Source organism: Leucoraja erinacea, chromosome 8, assembly GCF_028641065.1.
Source record: "Leucoraja erinacea ecotype New England chromosome 8, Leri_hhj_1, whole genome shotgun sequence".
In the NCBI taxonomy this organism is placed as follows: Eukaryota; Metazoa; Chordata; class Chondrichthyes; order Rajiformes; family Rajidae; genus Leucoraja; species Leucoraja erinaceus.
In genome coordinates, this window is record NC_073384.1 from 29,567,457 (window position 1) to 29,588,162 (window position 20,706).

Below are 20,706 nucleotides of genomic sequence, written 5' to 3' on the forward strand. Positions count from 1 at the left end.
TAGAAGGGGAGCAGGTTGAAACTCAGGCTAGGGTGCTTAGTCTAAATAAGGGGGATTATGAAGGTATGAGGACTGAGCTGATCAAAGTTGACTGGGATAGCAGACTCAAGAATAAGACGGTACATGAGCAGTGGTGTACGTTTAAGGGTATACTGTATAACCTTCAAGAAAAATTTATTCCTATGAAGAAAAAAAGGGGTAAGGGTATGAACAGTCAGCCATGGCTCAGTAAAACTATAAAGGATAGTATTCGGCTGAAGGCAAGGGCATATAAGGTAGCCAGAGATAGTAGGAGGGTAGAGGATTGGGAAGCATTTAAAGGTCAGCAAAAAATAACTAAGAGATTAATTAAGACGGGGAAAATAGACTATGAAAGGAATTTAGCGAACAACATAAAAACTAATAGTAAGAGTTTTTATAGCTATATAAAAAGAAAAAGGGTGGCTAAGGTGAACGTTGGTCCATTGGAGGGTGAGGCTGGAGAGTTGTTGGTGGGGAACATGGAAATGGCAAAGGCATTAAACGAGTATTTTGTATCAGTCTTCACCATAGAAGACACAAAAAATATTCCAACGCTGGATAAACAGGGGGCGGTAGGAATGGAGGAGCTAAATACTATTAAGATCACCAAGGAGGTGGTATTAGGGAAATTAATGAGACTGAAGGAGGATAAATCCCCTGGGCCTGATGGATTACATCCAAGGGTCTTGAGGGAGATAGCGGTGGGGATTGTGGATGCATTGGTGATAATTTTCCAAAACTCCCTGGAGGCAGGAACGGTCCCAGTGGATTGGAAAATGGCCAATGTAACACCTATATTTAAAAAAGGAAGTAAACAGAAGGCGGGTAACTATAGACCGGTTAGTCTAACATCGGTGGTGGGTAAAATGTTAGAGACAATTATTAAAGAAACACTAACGGGGCACTTGGATAAACATGACTTCATCGGACAGAACCAGCATGGTTTTGTGAAGGGGAAGTCCTGTTTAACGAATCTGCTCGAATTCTTTGGAGGAAGTAACAACCCGGGTGGATAAAGGGGAACCGGTGGATGTGGTATACTTGGACTTCCAAAAGGCTTTTGACAAGGTGCCACATAAGAGACTATTGCTAAAAATAAAAAATTATGGGATTGGGGGTAATATATTAGCATGGGTAGAGGATTGGCTAACAAATAGGAAGCAGAGAGTGGGGATAAATGGTTCATACTCGGGATGGCAACCGGTAACTAGCGGGGTTCCGCAAGGGTCGGTGCTGGGACCCCAGTTGTTCACAATTTATATAAATGATTTGGAGGAGGGAAGCCAAGTGTAATATATCAAAAGTTGCGGACGATACAAAAATGGGAGGAAAAGTAGGGGATGAGGAGGATAGGAAGAGTCTGCAAAAGGATATAGATAAGCTAGGTGAGTGGGCAACAACTTGGCAGATGAAATTTAATACTAATAAATGTGAAGTCATTCACTTTGGGAAAAAAAATGATAGGGCAAGTTATTTTCTAAATGAGGAGGAGCTGCGTTGTAATGCAACGCAAAGGGATCTAGGGGTATTAGTACATGAATCACTGAAAGTTAGTATGCAGGTGCAGCAAGCAATCAGGAAGGCCAATGGAGTTTTGGCCTTTATTGCTAGGGGGATTGAGTATAAAAACACGGAGGTCTTGCTGCAGCTGTACACAGTATTAGTGAGACCACATTTGGAATACTGTGTACAGTTCTGGGGTCCATACTTAAGAAAGGATGTACTAGCCCTGGAGGCAGTGCAGCGAAGGTTTACAAGATTAATTCCTGCAATGAGGGGATTGACATATGAGGAAAGGTTAAGTAGGCTGGAACTCTACTCTTTGGAGTTTAGAAGAATGAGAGGCAATCTCATTGAAACATATAAGATCGTGAGGGGCCTTGATCGGGTGGATGCCCCGAGGATGTTCCCAATGATCGGGGAAACTAGAACTAGGGGACATAGTTGCAGAATAAGGGGGGGCTCTTTTAAAACTGAGATGAGGAAGAACTTCTTCACCCAGAGGGTGGTTAATTTATGGAATTCACTGCCCCAGGGAGCAGTGGAAGCAGAAACTTTAAATATATTTAAGACTAAAATAGATGTTTTTTTAGCTGCCAAGGGGATAAGGGGCTACGGGGAGAGGGCAGGGATATGGACCTAGGTATGGTTAGTGTAGTAAGACCTGAGTGATCTCCTGGACAAGTGTCGATCGCCTAGATTGGGGTCGGAGAGGAATTTCCCGGATTTTTTTCCCGAATTGGACCTGGGTTTTTATCCGTTTTTTTGCCTCCCCCAGGAGATCACGAGGTTCTTGGGGTGGAGAGGGGTGATAGCGGTATAAAGGGGAGGGTAGTGTCTTGTGTTCTGTGTCTTGTGTCTACTGTTTGTGGGTAAGTGTGTCTGTTTAGTGTTCAGCCATGAGCGAATGGCGGTGCGGGCTCGATGGACCTGGTGGTCTGCTCTCGCACCTACTTTCTATGTTTCTATGTTTCTATGTTTCTAAAGCCCTCTTTATTCCTCTGCATATTCTGATTACTATCTTGTTTGCCTTCCCCAAATATATTTTCTCACACTTCTCAACCTTATGGGATGTTCTATCCCCACCAAGTCAGAAAATTGCTAAATGGAACAGTGGAAATGAAGTGGGGGTGATGGGGAGAGAGAGCAGTGCTACAGGGTATTGAAGAGACCCTGGTGAGAGCCTCATCTATAGTAGGAGAGGGGAACCCCCCGTTCCCTGAAGAATGAGAACATTTCCAATGCCCTGGTGTGGAACACCTCATCCTGGGAGCAGATGCAGCGTAGATGGAGGAATTGGGAGTAGGGGATGGAGTCCCTACAGGAAACAGGGTGGGAAGAAGTGTAGTCTAGATAGCCATGGGAGTCAGTGGGTTTATAGTGGATGTCAGTCAGAAGTCTTTCACCTGCGATGGAGATAGAGAGGTCAAGAAATGGTAGGGAAGTGTCGGAAATGGTCCAGGTGTATTTGAGTGCCGGATGGAAGTTAGTGGTGAAGCAGATGAAGTCAGTCAGTTGTGTGTGCGTGCAGGAGGTAGAGGTAATCGTCGATGCAATCGTCGATGTAGCGGAGGTAGAGGTCGGGGATGGTACTTCTCGTTTGATTCACTTTTATTGTTGCAAACTGCTGCTGCAGAAACAAATATGTTTTCAACGTTCTGTCATTAACTGAATCTCCCATAAATGTACAATTTTTTTTAATGCTGTTACTTCCTCTTTTAGCATTTAATTTTCACAGTTTAAAAACCTTGGGTGTCAAAAGAACCAATTTATTCAGTCATCCTATATTGTCCCTCTTGCCTTCATAATGTTGGCGATGTCCTGGCCTTCACTTAGTCAGTCATTTAATTTTAAAATATTCTGAATTTCACAGCCCAACTGTCACCATTTCGACTCATGGATAGTGACTGGCTTTTCTTGGAAATGCTGTTATAATATTTAAAAGTTTTGAACAAGATGGAGTGGGCAAAGGAAATAAGATATTATGTTTTCAGTTTATCTTCTGCAATGGTAACCTATATTTTCTTGTTATCCTGCATTACCAACATAGGAAAAAGTGTGCGGTGCAAACCATGACACCAACTCTATAATCATCCAGAAAATATCAATAAAGTGCGGTTGTGGGCACACAAGCACCAGATTGTGCTGTAGCATGAAGTAACATGAAAATGATCCTTAAAAGACTATTGAATTTAAATTACTGTGCGTATTTGAAATAAAATGTGAAGTAATCTACAACGCTTTCTCCAATTTCCTAATTGCTTGCTTATGCACTCAGTCCTCGCAGGGCCCCAACCATCTCACCAAAAACTCACCTACCCACCCACACCAGACATAAATTACACACACAGATATGTTACTTTGACACAATGAACTGCAGATTCTGGATTCTTGAGTAAAACCCATAGTGTTGGAGTAACTCAGCAGTTTAGGCAGTAACCAGTAAATTAGGGAATAAATGAGGGATGCAATTAAACCATAAATGATACGATTTAAACTGAGAATTATAATAAACTACAAATTCAAATCAAATGATTAATTGTCTTTGTAAATTACAGAACACATGAGTAATCAAAGAGAAAATGAAATAAGGGGAAGGAGTTCCTTACATAAATTAAGGCAAATCTTGGGACTCTGGATTCATATCAATATTTTGTTTACTCAACATTAAATAAAATAAACCTAGAACAGGAGGTTCTGTCTCACAAATTTGACAGAGTTTTCTGAGGAAGTTGATTGACGTGCAGGGCTGTGAATGTGGGCCGTGTGAACTTCCGGAAGTCATTAGACAAGGTTCCTCCTTGTCGACTAGTCTGGAAGATTAAATCACATCCATGGCACTTTGTAAATTTACTCAAATATTGGCTTGGTCATTGGCACTGGCTTGTGGCAATCATTGGCATCTATCACTAGCTTGGTAGTTTTGGATAGTGAGGAAGAGATGTCAAAGTTTACCGCAGGATATAGATCAGTTTAAAATTAGTCCGAGAAATGGCAGGTGGAATTTAATCCAAACAAGTGTGAGGTGTTGCATTTTGGGAGAACAAATGCAAGCAAAAGAGCTCCTTGAGAGAGGCAACATAACTAGAATGAAGAAGGGTCAGACCCAAAAGGTCATCTGACTAGTTCTCTCCACAGATGTTGACTGACCCGCTGAGGTTCACCAGCTGTGTTTTTTTTGTTTTTTTTGCATGTAGACAGGGTAATAAAAAATATGTCCAATATACTTGCCTTCATCAGTCGGAACATCTCTCTATAACTAAAAGTCTTCATCTTGATGTGTCAATCTGCTTTTCCTATCTCTTTCCAAACGCTAGGCCACAGCCTTCCCATTTTCATACATCCTACTCACATTTTTCCCGTCGTGGCGATAAACATCTTCCCGTCGCATTCCCACCTATGTTTCCGAAGTTATTAATCCTTGACATTTTAAAAACAGCCCCAAAAACTCACCCATTTTGGGAAAAAAAAATCCGAGTGATGTCACAATGCAATCGCAAGGCAGAATGGGACACTCTGGGAGGAAGGAGCACTCCAGCGCATGGCTGCCGACGCCAAACAGCTACCCAGTAGCTGGTGGGGAGGGTGGTGCCGCGGGCTGAGCCTGGGAACTGGGCTTGGGCTGGAGCCGAGCCTGGGGCTGGAGCTGGAGTGAGGATCGAGCCCTGGGCTTGGGATGAGGCCATGACACGTGCCGAGAAAGAAGCCGCCGCTGAAATCAAGGACGAGCCTGGGTCCGGGGTCAGGGGTGAGTCCGGAGATGAAGTCGGGGCCTGGACTGGAGCCCAGGCGGCGGCCAGATGGAAGGAAGGATGCAGAAGCTTTGGAGAGGATGCAAAAGAAGATTACTATGATGCTGCTTGGATTAGAGGGTATTAGCTATAAGGAGAGGCTGGACCAACTTGAATAGTTTTCTCTGGAGTTTTGGAGGCTGAAGGGAGACCTGATAGAAGTATATAAAATGATGAGAGGCATAAATAAGGAGTCTTTCTCCCATGGTGTAACATCATATACATAGATAGCAGCATAGATTCAAGGCAAGAGGCGGAAATGTTACTTTAGTTTAGTTTACAGATACTATGACACCAATGAAACTGTGGTGCTTCCTTCTCCTGGAAAAGATTGTCAACCAGTTTCCTGGAGTTCCATATACTTATTTCTGAGAAGAATGACCCTCATATGTGTGACTCTTTGGAGACCCAACTACTTGCATGAGCAGGTAGAGACCAGAAAGAAGCTTGGGCACATGATTACCTGACAAATCTGACAAATTAGCAATTTACATTTCAATATTATCTTCAAAGTTAACAAATTATATTGGATTTTATTTGTTTGTGTTTCTATGGCTCTTTACTTATTTATTTTTTGGATAAGGCCATCACTGTTAAATATTTATCACCCATCCCTAATTGACACTGCAAAGGTACTGATAAGCCACCTTCTTGGACCAATATGGTATTTCTGGTGAAGCTACTTCTCCAGGCTGTGATGGAGGCAATTAGACTCAACAGTGATGAATGAATAGCTGTGTGCAGGTCTTTCTCGGCTGCTGAAGGGGTTAGGTTCCCTAAGAAAATGTTGTTATGCAAAAATTCATAATGTAGGACTTGCAGTATATCCTTATCTGGTTGCTATGGATGTCACAGTAAGAAGTCAGAAGCAAGTCAATCTCCTCTGAGTAAGTATGCAGAAAATCAAAAACAAACCATGCTTGGCAAGCCAAATCATACAAGATGAAACATACAGGTCCAATCGCCATAAGTGCAGGTGCGTAAGATTATTTTGTTCCTAATTTTAAGTATCTCAAAACAGGGTCCTTCCTGATCAAAATGACATTGAAGATTACTAGTTTCCATTGACTTCTGTGTAAAAGACAGTCTCCAGATGTGTCCCCTACTTTTTATTGTAACGAACAAAACCCTAATTGACAGATTAAATTAAACTTTATCATTAAGTGAATGCTTGCTAATTGTACTTTTGTGAAAGGCTGGTATGTGACATGAAGGGGAATCTGTGTTCCCAACTGCCTGGCAAGTTGGCCTTCATGGCCTTACCAATCATTGCTTAAATATTGTCCAGGCCCAGCAGCATTGGCTGAGGATTTGCAAATCATCTGCAGACATTCACACATTTGACCTTATGATGGAAGAAAGGTCATTAATGTAGTAGCTGAAGAAGGTTGAGCTGAGAACCTACAAACATATGAATGAAGTAAAGGAATGGATGGGCTGCTCAGTTTGTTAAGTCAGCTCCATCATTTGGTAAGTTGTTTACTGATCTGCATGTAATCTCAACTCCATATTCCTATCTATCCATGGTAACATATTATTTCATTGGTGATCAAGATTTATCTACCACTTTCAAATAATTAATGTAGTAATATATGTAATTGAAATATAGTGGCTCTGTTATGCATCATTTCACCATGAATTGGATAGAATGTGACTGACGAATTAAGGAACACTATTTGTATTACATGGGCTGAATTGCTTATAACATGATTTAGAACAGGAACTAGTTAGAGGTTTCTTCGGGAATTGGCAAGAAAAAAAAAGCTGTCTTGCAAATAAAATAGTCCAGGGAAAAAAATGCTTCCATTTAACCTCCTCTGCAGTAATTAGACACCATTAGCTGTCGGTTTCACCAGGTGAAATTGTTAGATATGAAGGAGCAGTGGTTAAATTCCAGGTTTTTGTAACTTAATCTACTGCCCTACCATCATATTCAAGATACATCATAGGTTTTCCAAACTGCTTTTCTAAACAACCAACTAAATACTTTTGAAGAGCAGATTTCACTGTACTGTAGGAGGCACACTAGTCAGTTCAAAGAAATTAGATTGGTTACCATTGTCATTGTTGGTTGTAAGAGAAATGCTGGCCAGGACCCAAAGAGGCATTTGTGGCACTGTATCTGTCTGACACAATATTTCACAGTTGTACTATTTTTAATTTTGTTTCCTAAATTTGGCCAATACAGTTTTTTGCCCAGATTGTTAAATAATAGTCATCCACATGGCACTCAGTTACTTGTAAAATGATACTGGTTTATTATTATCATGTGAATCAAGATACAATGAAAAATGCATTTATGGTATGGCAGTGCAAAATAGAAAATAAACAGAGTGCAGAATATGGTGTTGCGGCTACAGAGAAAGTGCAGATAAATAAAAACTCCAAGGGCTGCAAAGAGGTGGATTGAAAGAATAGGAATTTACCCTTAGCATTCCATATTAGTGGTCAGTTCAAGATCTGATAACAGTGGGGAAGAAGCTGTTTTTGAATCTGGTGGTATATGTTTTCAAGCCTTTGTATCTTCTTGCTGACAGAAGACAATAGAATGACCAGAGTGTGAGTGGTCCTTCATTATGTTGGCTATTTTCCCAAGGCAGCGAGAAGAACAGAGGGATTTGACGGGGATATAGAAACAAAGAAACGTAGAAAATAGGTGCAGGAGTAGGCCATTCGCCCGTTCAAACCAGCACCGCCATTCAATATGATTATGGCTGATCATCAAAAACCAATACCCCTTTCTTGCTTTTTCCCCATATCCCTTGATTCCTTTAGCCCTAAGAGCTAAATCTAACTCTCTCTTGAAAACATCCCATGAATTGGCCTCCTCTGCCATCTATGGCAGAGAATTCCACCGATTCACAACTCCCTGGGTGAAAAAGGTTTTCCTCACCTCAGTCCTTAATGACCACCTACCCCTTATTCTTAAACTGTGACCCCTGGTTCTGGACTCCACCAACATCTGGACATTTTCCCTGCATCTGGTTTGTCTAATCTTTTAAGAATTTTATATGTTTCTGTAAGATCCCATCTCATCTTTCTAAATTCCTATGAATACAAGCCCAGTCGACCCATTCTTTCATCATATGTCTGTCTCACCATCCCAGGAATTAACTTGGTGATCCTACGCTGCATTCCCTGAATAGCAATAATGTCCTTCCTCAAATTAGGATACCAAAACTGCACACAATACTCCAGTTGCGGTCTCACCAGGGCCCTGTCCAACTGCAGTAGGACCTCCTTGCTCTTAAACTCAAATCCTCTCGCAATGAAGGCCAACTTGCCATTAGCTACAACATGCCATCAGATTATCTGCTCTTTATAACTTATTTGGGAGGATCTAGCTGTTTTGGTTCTAAAGCTACAGTAATAACTACCATTAAAGTACAAAATGACTAAAGAGCTTCAGGACTCTGTAGCCAGGAAAGACCAATATAAATGCAAATCTTTCTTTCATAAATATTGTATGCTTAATTAGAAAATGTAAATTTAGCTTAATTGCCATTGATTACATTTAGATTGGAAAAATAAATGTTCCGGTCATAACTGTAAGGAGAACTGTAAGGAGAGGCACAATTCATCTAACATCGATCATGTTGCTGTTATAGAAATCATTACTTCTGTGACATAGTGAGGCAACGTTTTGTCAAGTCAAGTCAAGTTTATTCGTCACATACACATACGAGATGTGCAGTGAAATGAAAAGTGGCAATGCTTGTGGACTTTGTGCAAAAAAACAAACAACCAAACTACAAACAGAATGGAACAGAATCACATATTCTTTTACATATTAAATATTGTGGGCGGAAGGAAAAAGGAAAAAAAATACAAAAAAGCACCCAGCAATTAAAAAAAAAATCCAGTAGAATGGTACAGTAGTCCCTGGTGAGATAGGAGTTTACAGTCCTAATGGCCTCTGGGAAGAAACTTCTTCTCAACCTCTCCGTTCTCACAGCATGGCAACGGAAAGAATGTGAATAACAATAGCAGGACCACCTAAATAAAAGATAAATAAAGGGGGTAACATGGAAAAAGCCCGTGTACACAGACTTTAAAAGCAATACAAAATTGCCATTGGTTTGGGGATAATCTTTTTATCCTTAACCAATTTCAAGAACAGATTTGCGAAAATGGAAATAAAACAGCATTGATCATACAGTGACAGCTGCAGCTCTGTGGGTAACAAGCTTACCCCTGAGAAAGCAGGTTGAAAACAAATCACTCACAGGAAACACGTACCGTTCTAAAGCAATATTTGAGTATTATTGAGGAGTTGTGTTATTTTCCAACAAGACCTTAATGTTTACAAGTAGATATGAAGGATACCAAGTCAATATTGGAAGGACAGAAAATGAGTTCTTGCAATTATGTTGTGCAATATTTATCCCTCTATTAACATCACAACAAATATTTATTTGGTTATTATCTTGGTACTGTTTCTGGGTTCTTGCTGCCTTGCATTCTACGTTAAAACAGTGGCCATTCGTAAGAATTACTTATTTGGCTGTAATGCATTTTAGTATGTCAGAAAAAGGCTGTTAACAAAACTGTTTATTTGTTGGTATTTTGGGAAACTTTCAATTTTGCGTTTTATTCTAAGATAAACACAAAATGCTGGAGTAACTCAGCGGGACAGGCAGCATCTCTGGAGAGAAGGAATGGGTGACATTTGAATGAATGAATGAATGAATGATTGAATAAGTTTATTGGCCAAGCAGGGGCGGAAATTACTGTCAAAAAATTGGGAGCCTTGACACAGCAATTTGACTGCGGGGCGATGGAAGATCCAGCGACTGATTTTAAGCCGCGCCAGGCCGGGTGATGAAACGCCCCGTGAACGGGTCGATTCAAGCTCCGCTACATGATCTTTGCTCCACCAGAACATCTCCCTCCTCCAATCATTGCACTGAATCATCATGTCCCGTACCCCCACTGCCTGTGCCCTCCCTCGATCATCAGTCACACCCCCACTGTCTCACGGAAAGCAGAGATTTTTAATAGATTTTTTTTCACCGAATTTCAAAATCCAGAGTTACAAAACATGGGGGGGGGGGGGGAGATTGTCCCCCACCTCTCAAAACATGGAGGGAACGTGTGTCCCCCCCGCCCCCCCCCCCCCCCGGGATTTCCGCCCATGTGACCAAGAATGTTCACATGCAAGGAATTTGCCTTGGTGCATGGCCCGCAAGTGACAACATGACATACAGTTAGGAATGACACATAAAACATTACACATTAATAATAAAACATTATTGATTAAACATGTGAATTAAATAAAATACCAGAGCAAATGGAGGCTACAGATTTCTGGTTATTACGTAGAGCTATTACTCGTGGAAAAAAGCTGTTTTTGTGTCTGGCTGTGACAACTTTGACAGTCCGGAGTCGCCTTCCAGAGGGAAGTGATTCAAAGAGTTTGTGGCCAGGGTGAGAGGGGTAGTGAGAAACTCATATGTCAGGCTGTTCATTGACTGCAGCTCGGCCTTTAACACCATCATCCCCTCCAAGCTGGTTACCAAGCTCTCAGATCTGGGTCTCTGCACATCCCTCTGCAATTGACTCCTCGACTTCCTCATCCACAGTCTGGCCGTATTGGTAGAAATGTGTCATCCTCGATAACAATCACCATGGGAGCACCTCAAGGCTGCGTGCTCAGAACCCCTGCTGTACTCACTCTATACTCGTGACTGTGTAGCTGGACATAGTACGAACTCCATCATCAAGTTCGCAGACGACACCACTGTTGTGGGACGAATCACTGATGGGGACGAGTCAGAATATAGAACTTAGAGTGACCGATTGACCAAATGGTGCCAGCACAATAACCTGGTTCTCAACACCAGCAAAAGCAAATAACTGATTGTGGACTTTGGAAGGGGTAGGATAGGGATCCACAATCCCGTTTATATCAACGCGACGGTGGTGGAAAGGGTCAAGAACTTCAAATTCCTGGGCATGCATATTTCTGAAGATCTTTCCTGGTCCAGCACAATGATGCAATTATAAAGAAAGCACATCAGCGCCTCTACTTCCTGAGAAGATTACGGAGAATCGGTATGTCTCTCGAACTTCTACAGGTGCACAGTAGAGAGCATGCTGATTGGTTGCATCGTGGCTTGGTTCGGCAACTTGAGCATCCAGGAGCGGAAAAGAATGCAGAAAATTGTGACCACTGCCCAGTCCATCATCGGCTCTGACCTCCCTACCATTGAAGGGATCTATCGCAGTCGCTGCCTCAAAAAGGCTGCCAGCATCATCAAGGACCCACACCATCCTGGCCACACACTAATCTCTCTGCTGCCATCAGGTAGAAGGTACAGGAGCCTGAAATCTGGTACATCCAGGTTCAGGAATAGCTACTTCCCCACAGCCATCAGGCTATTAAACTCACCATCAAACAAACTCTGAACTATAACAGCCTATTGCACTTTATCTGTTTATTTATGTGTGCACATATATATGGTCTATGCTATATAGACACATTGAACTTCTGTATTTATGCTTACAATACTCTGTTGTGCTGCAGCAAGCAAGAATTTCATTGTCCTATCTGGGACACATGACAAACTCTCTTGACTTTACTTGACTTACCCGCTCACTGGCAGTATACAGTTCGTCAATGGAGGGAAGGTTGCAGCCAATAACCTTCTCAGCTGATCGGACGATTCGTTGCAGCCTCCGGATGTCGTGCTTGGTGGCTGAGCCAAACCAGACCATGATGGAGAAGGTGAGGACAGACTCTACGATGGCCGTATAGAATAGTTTCAGGTCGAGACCCTTCAGATTTATGTCAGGGTAGTGGGAGGTACATAGATTGTGTTTTATTCTGATTGTCATCATGGGTTAATATCCCACGTCACTCATTATTGCTTCTGGTGCAATTTATTTCTGCTATGTTAATTGAATTGGAAGGTAAGGTTAAGAATATTTTATTTATGAGAGATGAATATGTGAAACACCTCCTTGTACGAGTAGGGTTTGTAATGTTTGAAGAGCCTGTGACAAATTATGACTTAACAGATGCCAGACAAAGGGAGTGACACTGTAGAGAGTAAAGATAGTAGAGAACCTGAGTGTTATCCGTACACATGTAGGAGCTGACTCCATTTGAATCGATGATAGTAATAGAGAGATGTAGCACAGAAACAGTCCCTTCAGCCCATCATGTCTACACTGACCATCACTCATCCATTTTACACTAATAGCATACATTCCATTTTTCTATTCACCTCCCACCCCAGGGTTCCACCAATCATCTGCCACAAGCTGTCAGAGCAAGCTATAGAAGCAGATACAATCATGACTTTCACAAGACATTTGGACAGATGTATCTTTTGAAAGGATTTAGAGAGCTATTGGCCAGTGCAGGCAAAAGGGTCTAGCCCAGAAAAGCAATCTGGTCGGCATGGACAGGTTTAGTTTAGTTTATTATATTACTGTAATGTGTACCAAGGTACAGTGCAAAGAGTATTTTTGGTGCGTGCTACCCAGCCAGCGAAAAGACTATACATGATTACAATCAAGCCATCCACGGTCAGTGGTGGACTGGGTCTAAAAATATTGGTTGCCAGGAGAAAAAGGGGGCCCACCCACAACTACAATGCTATCATCACTTGCCATCACTTGCTATCACTTCATCAGGGGCCCACTTGCCATCGGGCATGCTGACACCCTGGCCAGTCCGCCACAGTCCACAGTGTACAGCAGTGGTTCCCAACGTGGGGAGTACGCCCCACAGGGGGGCAATTTGATTTTTAAGGGGGGCAATTTTCGATTTTTATTTTTTTGGATTTTCCATCAGGTAAACATATGGAGTTTGTTTCAGATGTTATTTTGAGTAAATATTTTTTTTGGGTAAAAAAGGTCTTTATTATGTAGTTATTACATAATCCAAGGTATTGCCGTTTTAAGCTTCTTCAGCTGAAACGGAGTTCACTTTTTAAATTATAAGAACTATATATCACCACATGGGGGGGTGGGGGGGGGGGGGCATCAGGATTTTAGAGGTGATTAGGTGGGGCATGGCCAAAAAAAGGTTGGGAACCACTGGTGTACAGGATGCCGGATAAAATGAATAACCACACAGGAAAGTGACCAGTCATCACTTCTTGGTGTGTTCTATGACTGTTGGCAGACCAATTTTCCACCTGGGATAAATAAAGTTATTTCGTATCAAATGGCCTCCTCCTGCAAATGTAGTTCCCTTGCAGTCAGAAACAGGTGAGTTGGTCATGGGGAACAAGGATATGGCGGACCAATTGAATAACTACTTTGGTTCCATCTTCACTAAGGAAGACATAAATAATCTGCCGGAAATAGCAGGGGACCACGGGTCAAAGGAGTTGGAGGAATTGAGTGAAATCCAGGTTAGCCGGGAAGTGGTGTTGGGTAAATTGAATGGATTAAAGGCTGATAAATCCCCAGGGCCAGATAGGCTGCATCCCAGAGTACTTAAGGAAGTAGCTCCAGAAATAGTGGATGCATTAGTAATAATCTTTCAAAACTCTTTAGATTCTGGAGTAGTTCCTGAGGATTGGTGGGTAGCAAACGTAACTGCACTTTTTAAGAAGGGAGGGAGAGAGAAAACGTCGAATTACAGACCAGTTAGTCTAACATCGGTGGTGGGGGAACTGCTAGAGTCAGTTATTAAAGATGGGATAGCAGCACATTTGGAAAGTGGTGAAATCATTGGACAAAGTCAGCATGGATTTACGAAGGGTAAATCATGTCTGACGAATCTTATAGAATTTTTCGAGGATGTAACTAGTAGCGTGGATAGGGGAGAACCAGTGGATGTGTATCTAGACTTCCAGAAGGCTTTCGACAAGGTCCCACATAAGAGATTAGTATACAAGCTTAAAGCACACGGCATTGGGGGTTCAGTATTGATGTGGATAGAGAACTGGCTGGCAAACAGGAAGTAAAGAGTAGGAGTAAACGGGTCCTTTTCACAATGGCGGGCAGTGACTAGTGGGTACCACAAGGCTCAGTGCTGGGACCCCAGCTATTTACAATATATATTAATGATCTGGATGAGGGAATTGAAGGCAATATCTCCAAATTTGCGGATGACACTAAGCTGGGGGGGGCAGTGTTAGCTGTGAGGAGGATGCTGGGAGACTGCAAGGCGACTTGGATAGGCTGGGTGAGTGGGCAAATGTTTGGCAGATACAGTATAATGTGGATAAATGTGAGGTTATCCATTTTGGTGGCAAAAACAGGAAAGCAGACTATTATCTAAATGGTGGCCGATTCGGAAAAGGGGAGATGCAGCGAGACCTGGGTGTCATGGTACACCAGTCATTGAAAGTAGGCATGCAGGTTCAGCAGGCAGTGAAGAAAGCGAATGGTATGTTAGCTTTCATAGCAAAAGGATTTGAGTATAGGAGCAGGGAGGTTCTACTGCAGTTGTACAGGGTCTTGGTGAGACCACACCTGGAGTATTGCGTACAGTTTTGGTCTCCAAATCTGAGGCAGGACATTATTGCCATAGAGGGAGTGCAGAGAAGGTTCACCAGACTGATTCCTGGGATGTCAGGACTGTCTTATGAAGAAAGACTGGATAGACTTGATTTATACTCTCCAGAATTTAGGAGATTGAGAGGGGATCTTATAGAAACTTACAAAATTCTTAAGGGGTTGGACAGGCTAGATGCAGGAAGATTGTTCCCGATGTTGGGGAAGTTCAGGACAAGGGGTCACAGCTTAAGGATAAGGGGGAAATCCTTTAAAACCGAGATGAGAAAAACGTTTTTCACACAGAGAGTGGTGAATCTCTGGAACTCTCTGCCACAGAGGGTAGTTGAGGCCAGTTCATTGGCTATATTTAAGAGGGAGTTAGATGTGGCCCTTGTGGCTAAGGGGATCAGAGGGTATGGATAGAAGGCAGGTACGGGATACTGAGTTGGATGATCAGCCATGATCATATTGAATGGCGGTGCAGGCTCGAAGGGCCGAATGGCCTACTCCTGCACCTAATTTCTATGTTTCTATTGCATCGTATAATGTTTAGACAATAGACAATAGGTGCAGTAGTAGGCCATTCGACCCTTCGAGCCAGCCATTCAATGTGGTCATGGCTGATCATCCCCAATCAGTACCCCGTTCCTGACATCTCCCCATATCACCTGACTCTGCTATTTTTAAGAGCCCTATCTAGCTCTCTCTTGAAAACATCCAGAGAACTTGCCTCCACCGCCCTCTGAGGCAGAGAATTCCACACTCACCACTCTCTGTGAGAAAAAGTGTTTCGTCGTCTCCATTCTAAATGGCTTACTCCTTATTCTTAAACTGTGGCCCCTAGTTCTGGACTCCCCCAACATCGGGAACATGTTTCCTGCCTCTAGCATGTGCAAACCCTTAACAATCTTATATGTTTCAATGAGATCCCATCTCATCCTTCTAAACTCCAGAGTGTACAAGCACAGCTGCTCCATTCTCTCAGCATATGACAGTCCCGCCATCCCGGGAATTAACCTTGTAAACCTACGCTGCACTCCCTCAATAGCAAGAATGTCCTTCCTCAAATTAGGGGACCAAAACTGTACATAATACTCCAGGTGTGGTCTCACTAGGGCTCTGTACAACTGCAGAAGGACCTCTTTGCTCCTATATTTGATTCATCTTGTTATAAAGGCCAACATGCCATTTGCTTTCTTCGCTGCCTGCTGTACTTGCACGCTTACCTTCATAGGCTGATGAACAAGGACCCCCAGATCCCATTGTACTTCCCCTTTTCCCAACATGACGCCATTTAGATAGTAATCTGCCTTCCTGTTTTTGGTACCAAAGTGGATAACTTCACATTTATCCGCATTAAACTTCATCTGCCATGCATCTGCCCACTCCCCCAACCTGTCCAAGTCACCCTGCATTCTCATAGCATCCTCCTCACAGTTCACACTGCCACCCAGCTTTGTGTCATTGGCAAATTTGCTAATGTTACTTTAAATCCCTTCATCCAAATCATTGATGTATATTGTAAATAGCTGTGCAACATTAGTGCAACATAAAGTCCAATAAAGTCAGGTTAAAGATAACTCAAAGGTCACCAATGAGGTAGATGGGATGTCAGGATAACTCTCTGGTTGGTGAGAAGATGCTTCAGTTGCCTAATAACAGCTGGGAAGTAACTGTCCCTGAATCTGGAGGTATATATTTTCAAACTTCTGTATATCTTGCCTGATAGGAGAGAGAAGATGGAGTGATCGGGGTGAGACTGATCCTTGATTATGCTGGTGGACTTGCCGAGGCAGCATGGATTAGAGATGGAGTAAATGGAAGGGAGGTTGGTTTGCGTGATGGACTGGGGTGCGTCTACAATTCTCTGCAATTTCTTGTGGTCTTGGATGGAGCTGTTCGCAAATCATGCTGTGATGCATCCCGATAAAAATGCTTTCTACAGTGCATCTGTCGGTGAGAGTTGTTGGGCACATGCTGAACTTCCTAAACCTTCTAAGGAAGTAAAGGTGTTAGTGTGCTTTCCTGGTCATTGCTTTGATATGACTGGTCTGGGACAAGTTGCTGGTGATATTTACTCCTGGGAATTTCAAGCTTTCACGCATCTCTGCTTAGGTGCCGTCTATGTATGTGTACAGCTTTGCTTCCTGAGGTCAATCAATATCTCCTTTGTCTTGCAGACATTGAGGGCAGTTTCACTGAGCTGGATAAGAGGAATGTTAGGGGAGGATGCTGTGACTGATCACATCAACGTTGGGCAAGTTTGCAGTGCGGGATATAATTGGAGACCTTTGAACAACATCAATGTTGTTGTGCTTGATCATGTTAAATACATGTTTCATGTTTAGAGTCCCTAGTCAAACATCTATTTTTCCAATACAAGCCTGTTGGTCTTTTGCAGAAAAGTCGGTGATTCATTAACATGTGCCTATTGTATATAGAAGAGATGCTATGTTTGGACATTTGCCTCCAAATTCACCAAGTCATTCGCAGGATGTGGAATGTGGGTCAGCTTTATAGAGCAGACAATTATAACAGCAACAGCACAGAAAGGGGTATTTGGACAATAGGAGTCTATGCCAGAACCTAGTCAAGCAATTTCCTCATTCCCATTCCTCTGCACATTATTGTCCCTCAGTGCTTATCCATATCCCCTCCGAATGGGTAGATTCATGTTGTTTTCACCCACCATAAACGGTATCTAGTTTTACTGCCCATCGAATGGACCAGTCTACTAGGGCATCCAAGAGGGCTATTGAAAATCAGTCACAGTTTGTGTAATAGAATAAATACAAAAGATGCTGGAAGACACTCGTCAGGCGGCATTTGTGGAGAGAGAAACAGTAAAGTCTCAGGTTGAAGACCCTACTACTGGACTGGGGAAGAGAGAAAACTAGTTATTTTTAAGTTGCAGAGTGGGTGAGAAGGGGATGGATAGGACAAAGGGACTTTGGGACAAGGGGTCTCGGATAGGGTGAGGGGAGGTTGCCTAAGTGATGTTTATGGTGCCATCTGGTTAATAGGTTAATGAGGGAAGCTAACAATCAGAAATATTCCCCATGTCTTATCCATCCTTCCCCACCATCTCTCTCCTTATGTTAACTTATTCCCCACATCCCCAGTTTTCACGAAGGATCTTTGACTAGAAACGTTGTCTATTATTCGTTCCGGAGATGCTGCCTGATATGCTGAGTGTTTCCAGCATCTTTTTTTATTTCAGATTTTCAGCATTTTAATTTTCTCTGTTGGAAATGGAACAAATAATAGGCCAGATCAGTCAAGGCAGCAGATTTCTTCCTAAATTAGGTTGTGACAACCATGTATTGATTCCACGGGCAAAATTCCTAATGCTAGTTCTAGATAGACACAAAATGCTGGAGTAACTCAGCGGGCCAGACAGCATCTCTGGAGAGAAGGAATGGGTAACGTTTCGGGGTCGAGACCCGAGCTCTAGATGTCAGATTCACCTAATGAATGTAAATTCCCAGGTACTGTGCGGGGATTCGAACCTGTTATTTATGAATTACCAGTCAAGCTGTCAGTATAATCAGCCAAATACTCTGTCGTAACTTCCGCGGCAACCCGGGGAGAGGATTTAACGGCTCCCTGCTTGATAGGAAACCGCTTTTGGAAGCCGATTTTACAAAAACCAGAAGATATACATAACAAGCTGGAGTAACTCACCGGGACAGACAGCATCTCTGGAGTGAACGAATGGGTGACGTTTCGGGTCGAGACCCTTTACACACAACTAATCACTCGCTAATGAGATGGCATGGTCCCTTTTTCTAAATAAACTATGTTTAAACTGGTGACCCGGTGATTGCGTGAGGATGCTGATTTTGGCTGAGTTTTACGCTTTCCAGGAGCATGCAGCTGCTGATGTTGTCTGTCCGCCTGTGCACCAGCACCGAGTCGATCTCCCCATTCCCAGAACTTCACCACGCCGCCCCTTACAACAGGCAGCCCGGACTCCCCCCTCCTTTCTGCAGCTCACTGCACCATACGCAGATATAAGTGTGCCCCTCCCACTAGGCAGTCCTTGGCATTTCGCTCGGTGCTGTTGCTGCATCTGCCCAGCCAGCATGAACTGCAGCTGACAGAGTGCCAGTGGCACCTGAGTTGTCTGCTGAGCCCCGGCACCTCTCCTCTCGCCTTTCTCACCACCCCCCCCCCCCCCCCCCCCCCCTTTTTTTTCCAGGGGTGTGGAGCTCGGAAATGACCGACTGGAACAAAAATATGGAAGTTAAACACGACCGCCTGCCGGAGGAGCCTTACGATCAGCTGAAACTGAAAACCGGAGCCAAGGAAGCTACCCCGAGCCCTCCCCGGGCGGCGAGCAACTTGTACAGCGCTGCCAAGAAGAAGGATTACACTGTGTCCGTCTACCTCGATAATAACAAGTCGAAAAGCGAGCATGTGAGCTAATTCATCACATCGTAAATCTACCTTTCGATTTTCGCATGGCGGGAGGGATTTTAGGAGTTCTTTCTAGCGGGATGTGATAATTGAACCATCAATTGTTAAATAATGTATATGCTTCTAATGCACACGCTCTGGAATTGGCCATGGTAATGGCACCAAGCATCATTCCAATGTTATTGACTGCAAAGTTTAGATTATCTTATTTTTTCCGTGAAATGGCGCCTAAATATATTCGGGGTAGTGGAATGCTTTTTAATTAGTAATTTCCACCGTAGAACTTTCCGCGCTGACTAGACCTCGGACAGTAGCCGGGCCAGAACACGGTCGCGCAGAGTCCCGGCGATGCAGCGGCTAAATGTAGGGAATTGCTGTGACTGACTCTTAGCCTCACAGACCCAGAGCAGCGATTCCTCAACCACCGTAATACCAACAGACTCCTGGAAAATGTACCGGAGCGAATGGCACGTTTTGGATGAGGGTGTGGTTGGTCCAGATACTAATAAATTCCCCGCTTGCAAATATCAAATCCTCGCGAGCGGCCGGTGAATTAGTCCTGGCGCGGTGGCTTTAATTGATTTTAAATGGAATCACATTCGTAAGTGGCAGGTCACTTTACATTCCAATGTATAAACACCAACGAGATTGGTCATTCGCTGGGTTAACTAATATTCAAGACCACAATAAAAAATCAGAAGACACAAGGAACTGCAGATGCTGGAATCTCGAGCAAAACACAAAGTGCTGGAGTAACTCCGCGGGTCTGGCAGCATCTGTGGAGTGGAGGGAATACACGTCGGCGTTCTGTCCACTCCTTTTACAGACGCTACCAGAGTTCCTGCAGCATAGTGTTTTGAATAAAAAACACACAAACTCTGTTTCTCTTCCCGTCTGACTTGCTGAGTATTTTCACCATTTTATATGTCGATGAACTGTGGTTCAATTCTGGCTCTGATTAAACCTGAATCACTGTCTGCTATGAGGCCTGTCACAACTCCTTGATATCAAGGAGTCTTTATGAATCTTCTCTCTGGAGAAAGGGAGGGGGGGGGGGGGGGGGGGGGGGGGGGGGGGAGATCAGGGAGTATCGCCCTCGTGGCTTCTGTGCAACACAGAAGGTTAGAGGAGATTCATGGGATCAAAACGCAAATATAAAAAATAATTTGGATTGCTGAGGCTCTTGTAAAGTTCTACAGATACTTTGTGACACAGTCTCATTGAGCTACTGTCTCACATCGCCAGAGAACCCGGTTTGATCCTGACCTCGGGTGCTGTCTGTGTGTAGTTTTCACATTCTCCCTATGACTGTGTGGGTTTCCTCCAGGTACTTCAGTTTCTTCCACGCCCTAAAGACGTGCGGGTTTGTAACTTGATCGGCCTCTGTAAAATTGGCCCTTGTGTGTCTGGAGTGGATGAGAAAGTGGGATAACATAGAAAAAGTCTGAATGGGTCATCGATGGTCAGTCTTGGTGGGCCGAAGGGTTTGTTTCCATGCTGTATCTCTGAACTAAAC

The 20,706-nt window shown here is 43.3% G+C and overlaps 1 protein-coding gene across 1 annotated transcript in view; it reads left to right on the top strand.

Moving 5' to 3' along the window:
* The first annotated feature begins 18,871 nt into the window (after positions 1-18,871).
* Positions 18,872-20,706, top strand: part of LOC129699482 (inactive phospholipase D5-like) — an 85,928-nt gene continuing 84,093 nt past the window's right edge. Inside the window, exon 1 of the mRNA XM_055639314.1 lies at positions 18,872-19,190. Coding sequence (XP_055495289.1) covers positions 18,990-19,190 — 201 coding nt within the window. The 5' untranslated portion in view covers positions 18,872-18,989. The remainder of the gene's footprint in view (positions 19,191-20,706) is intronic.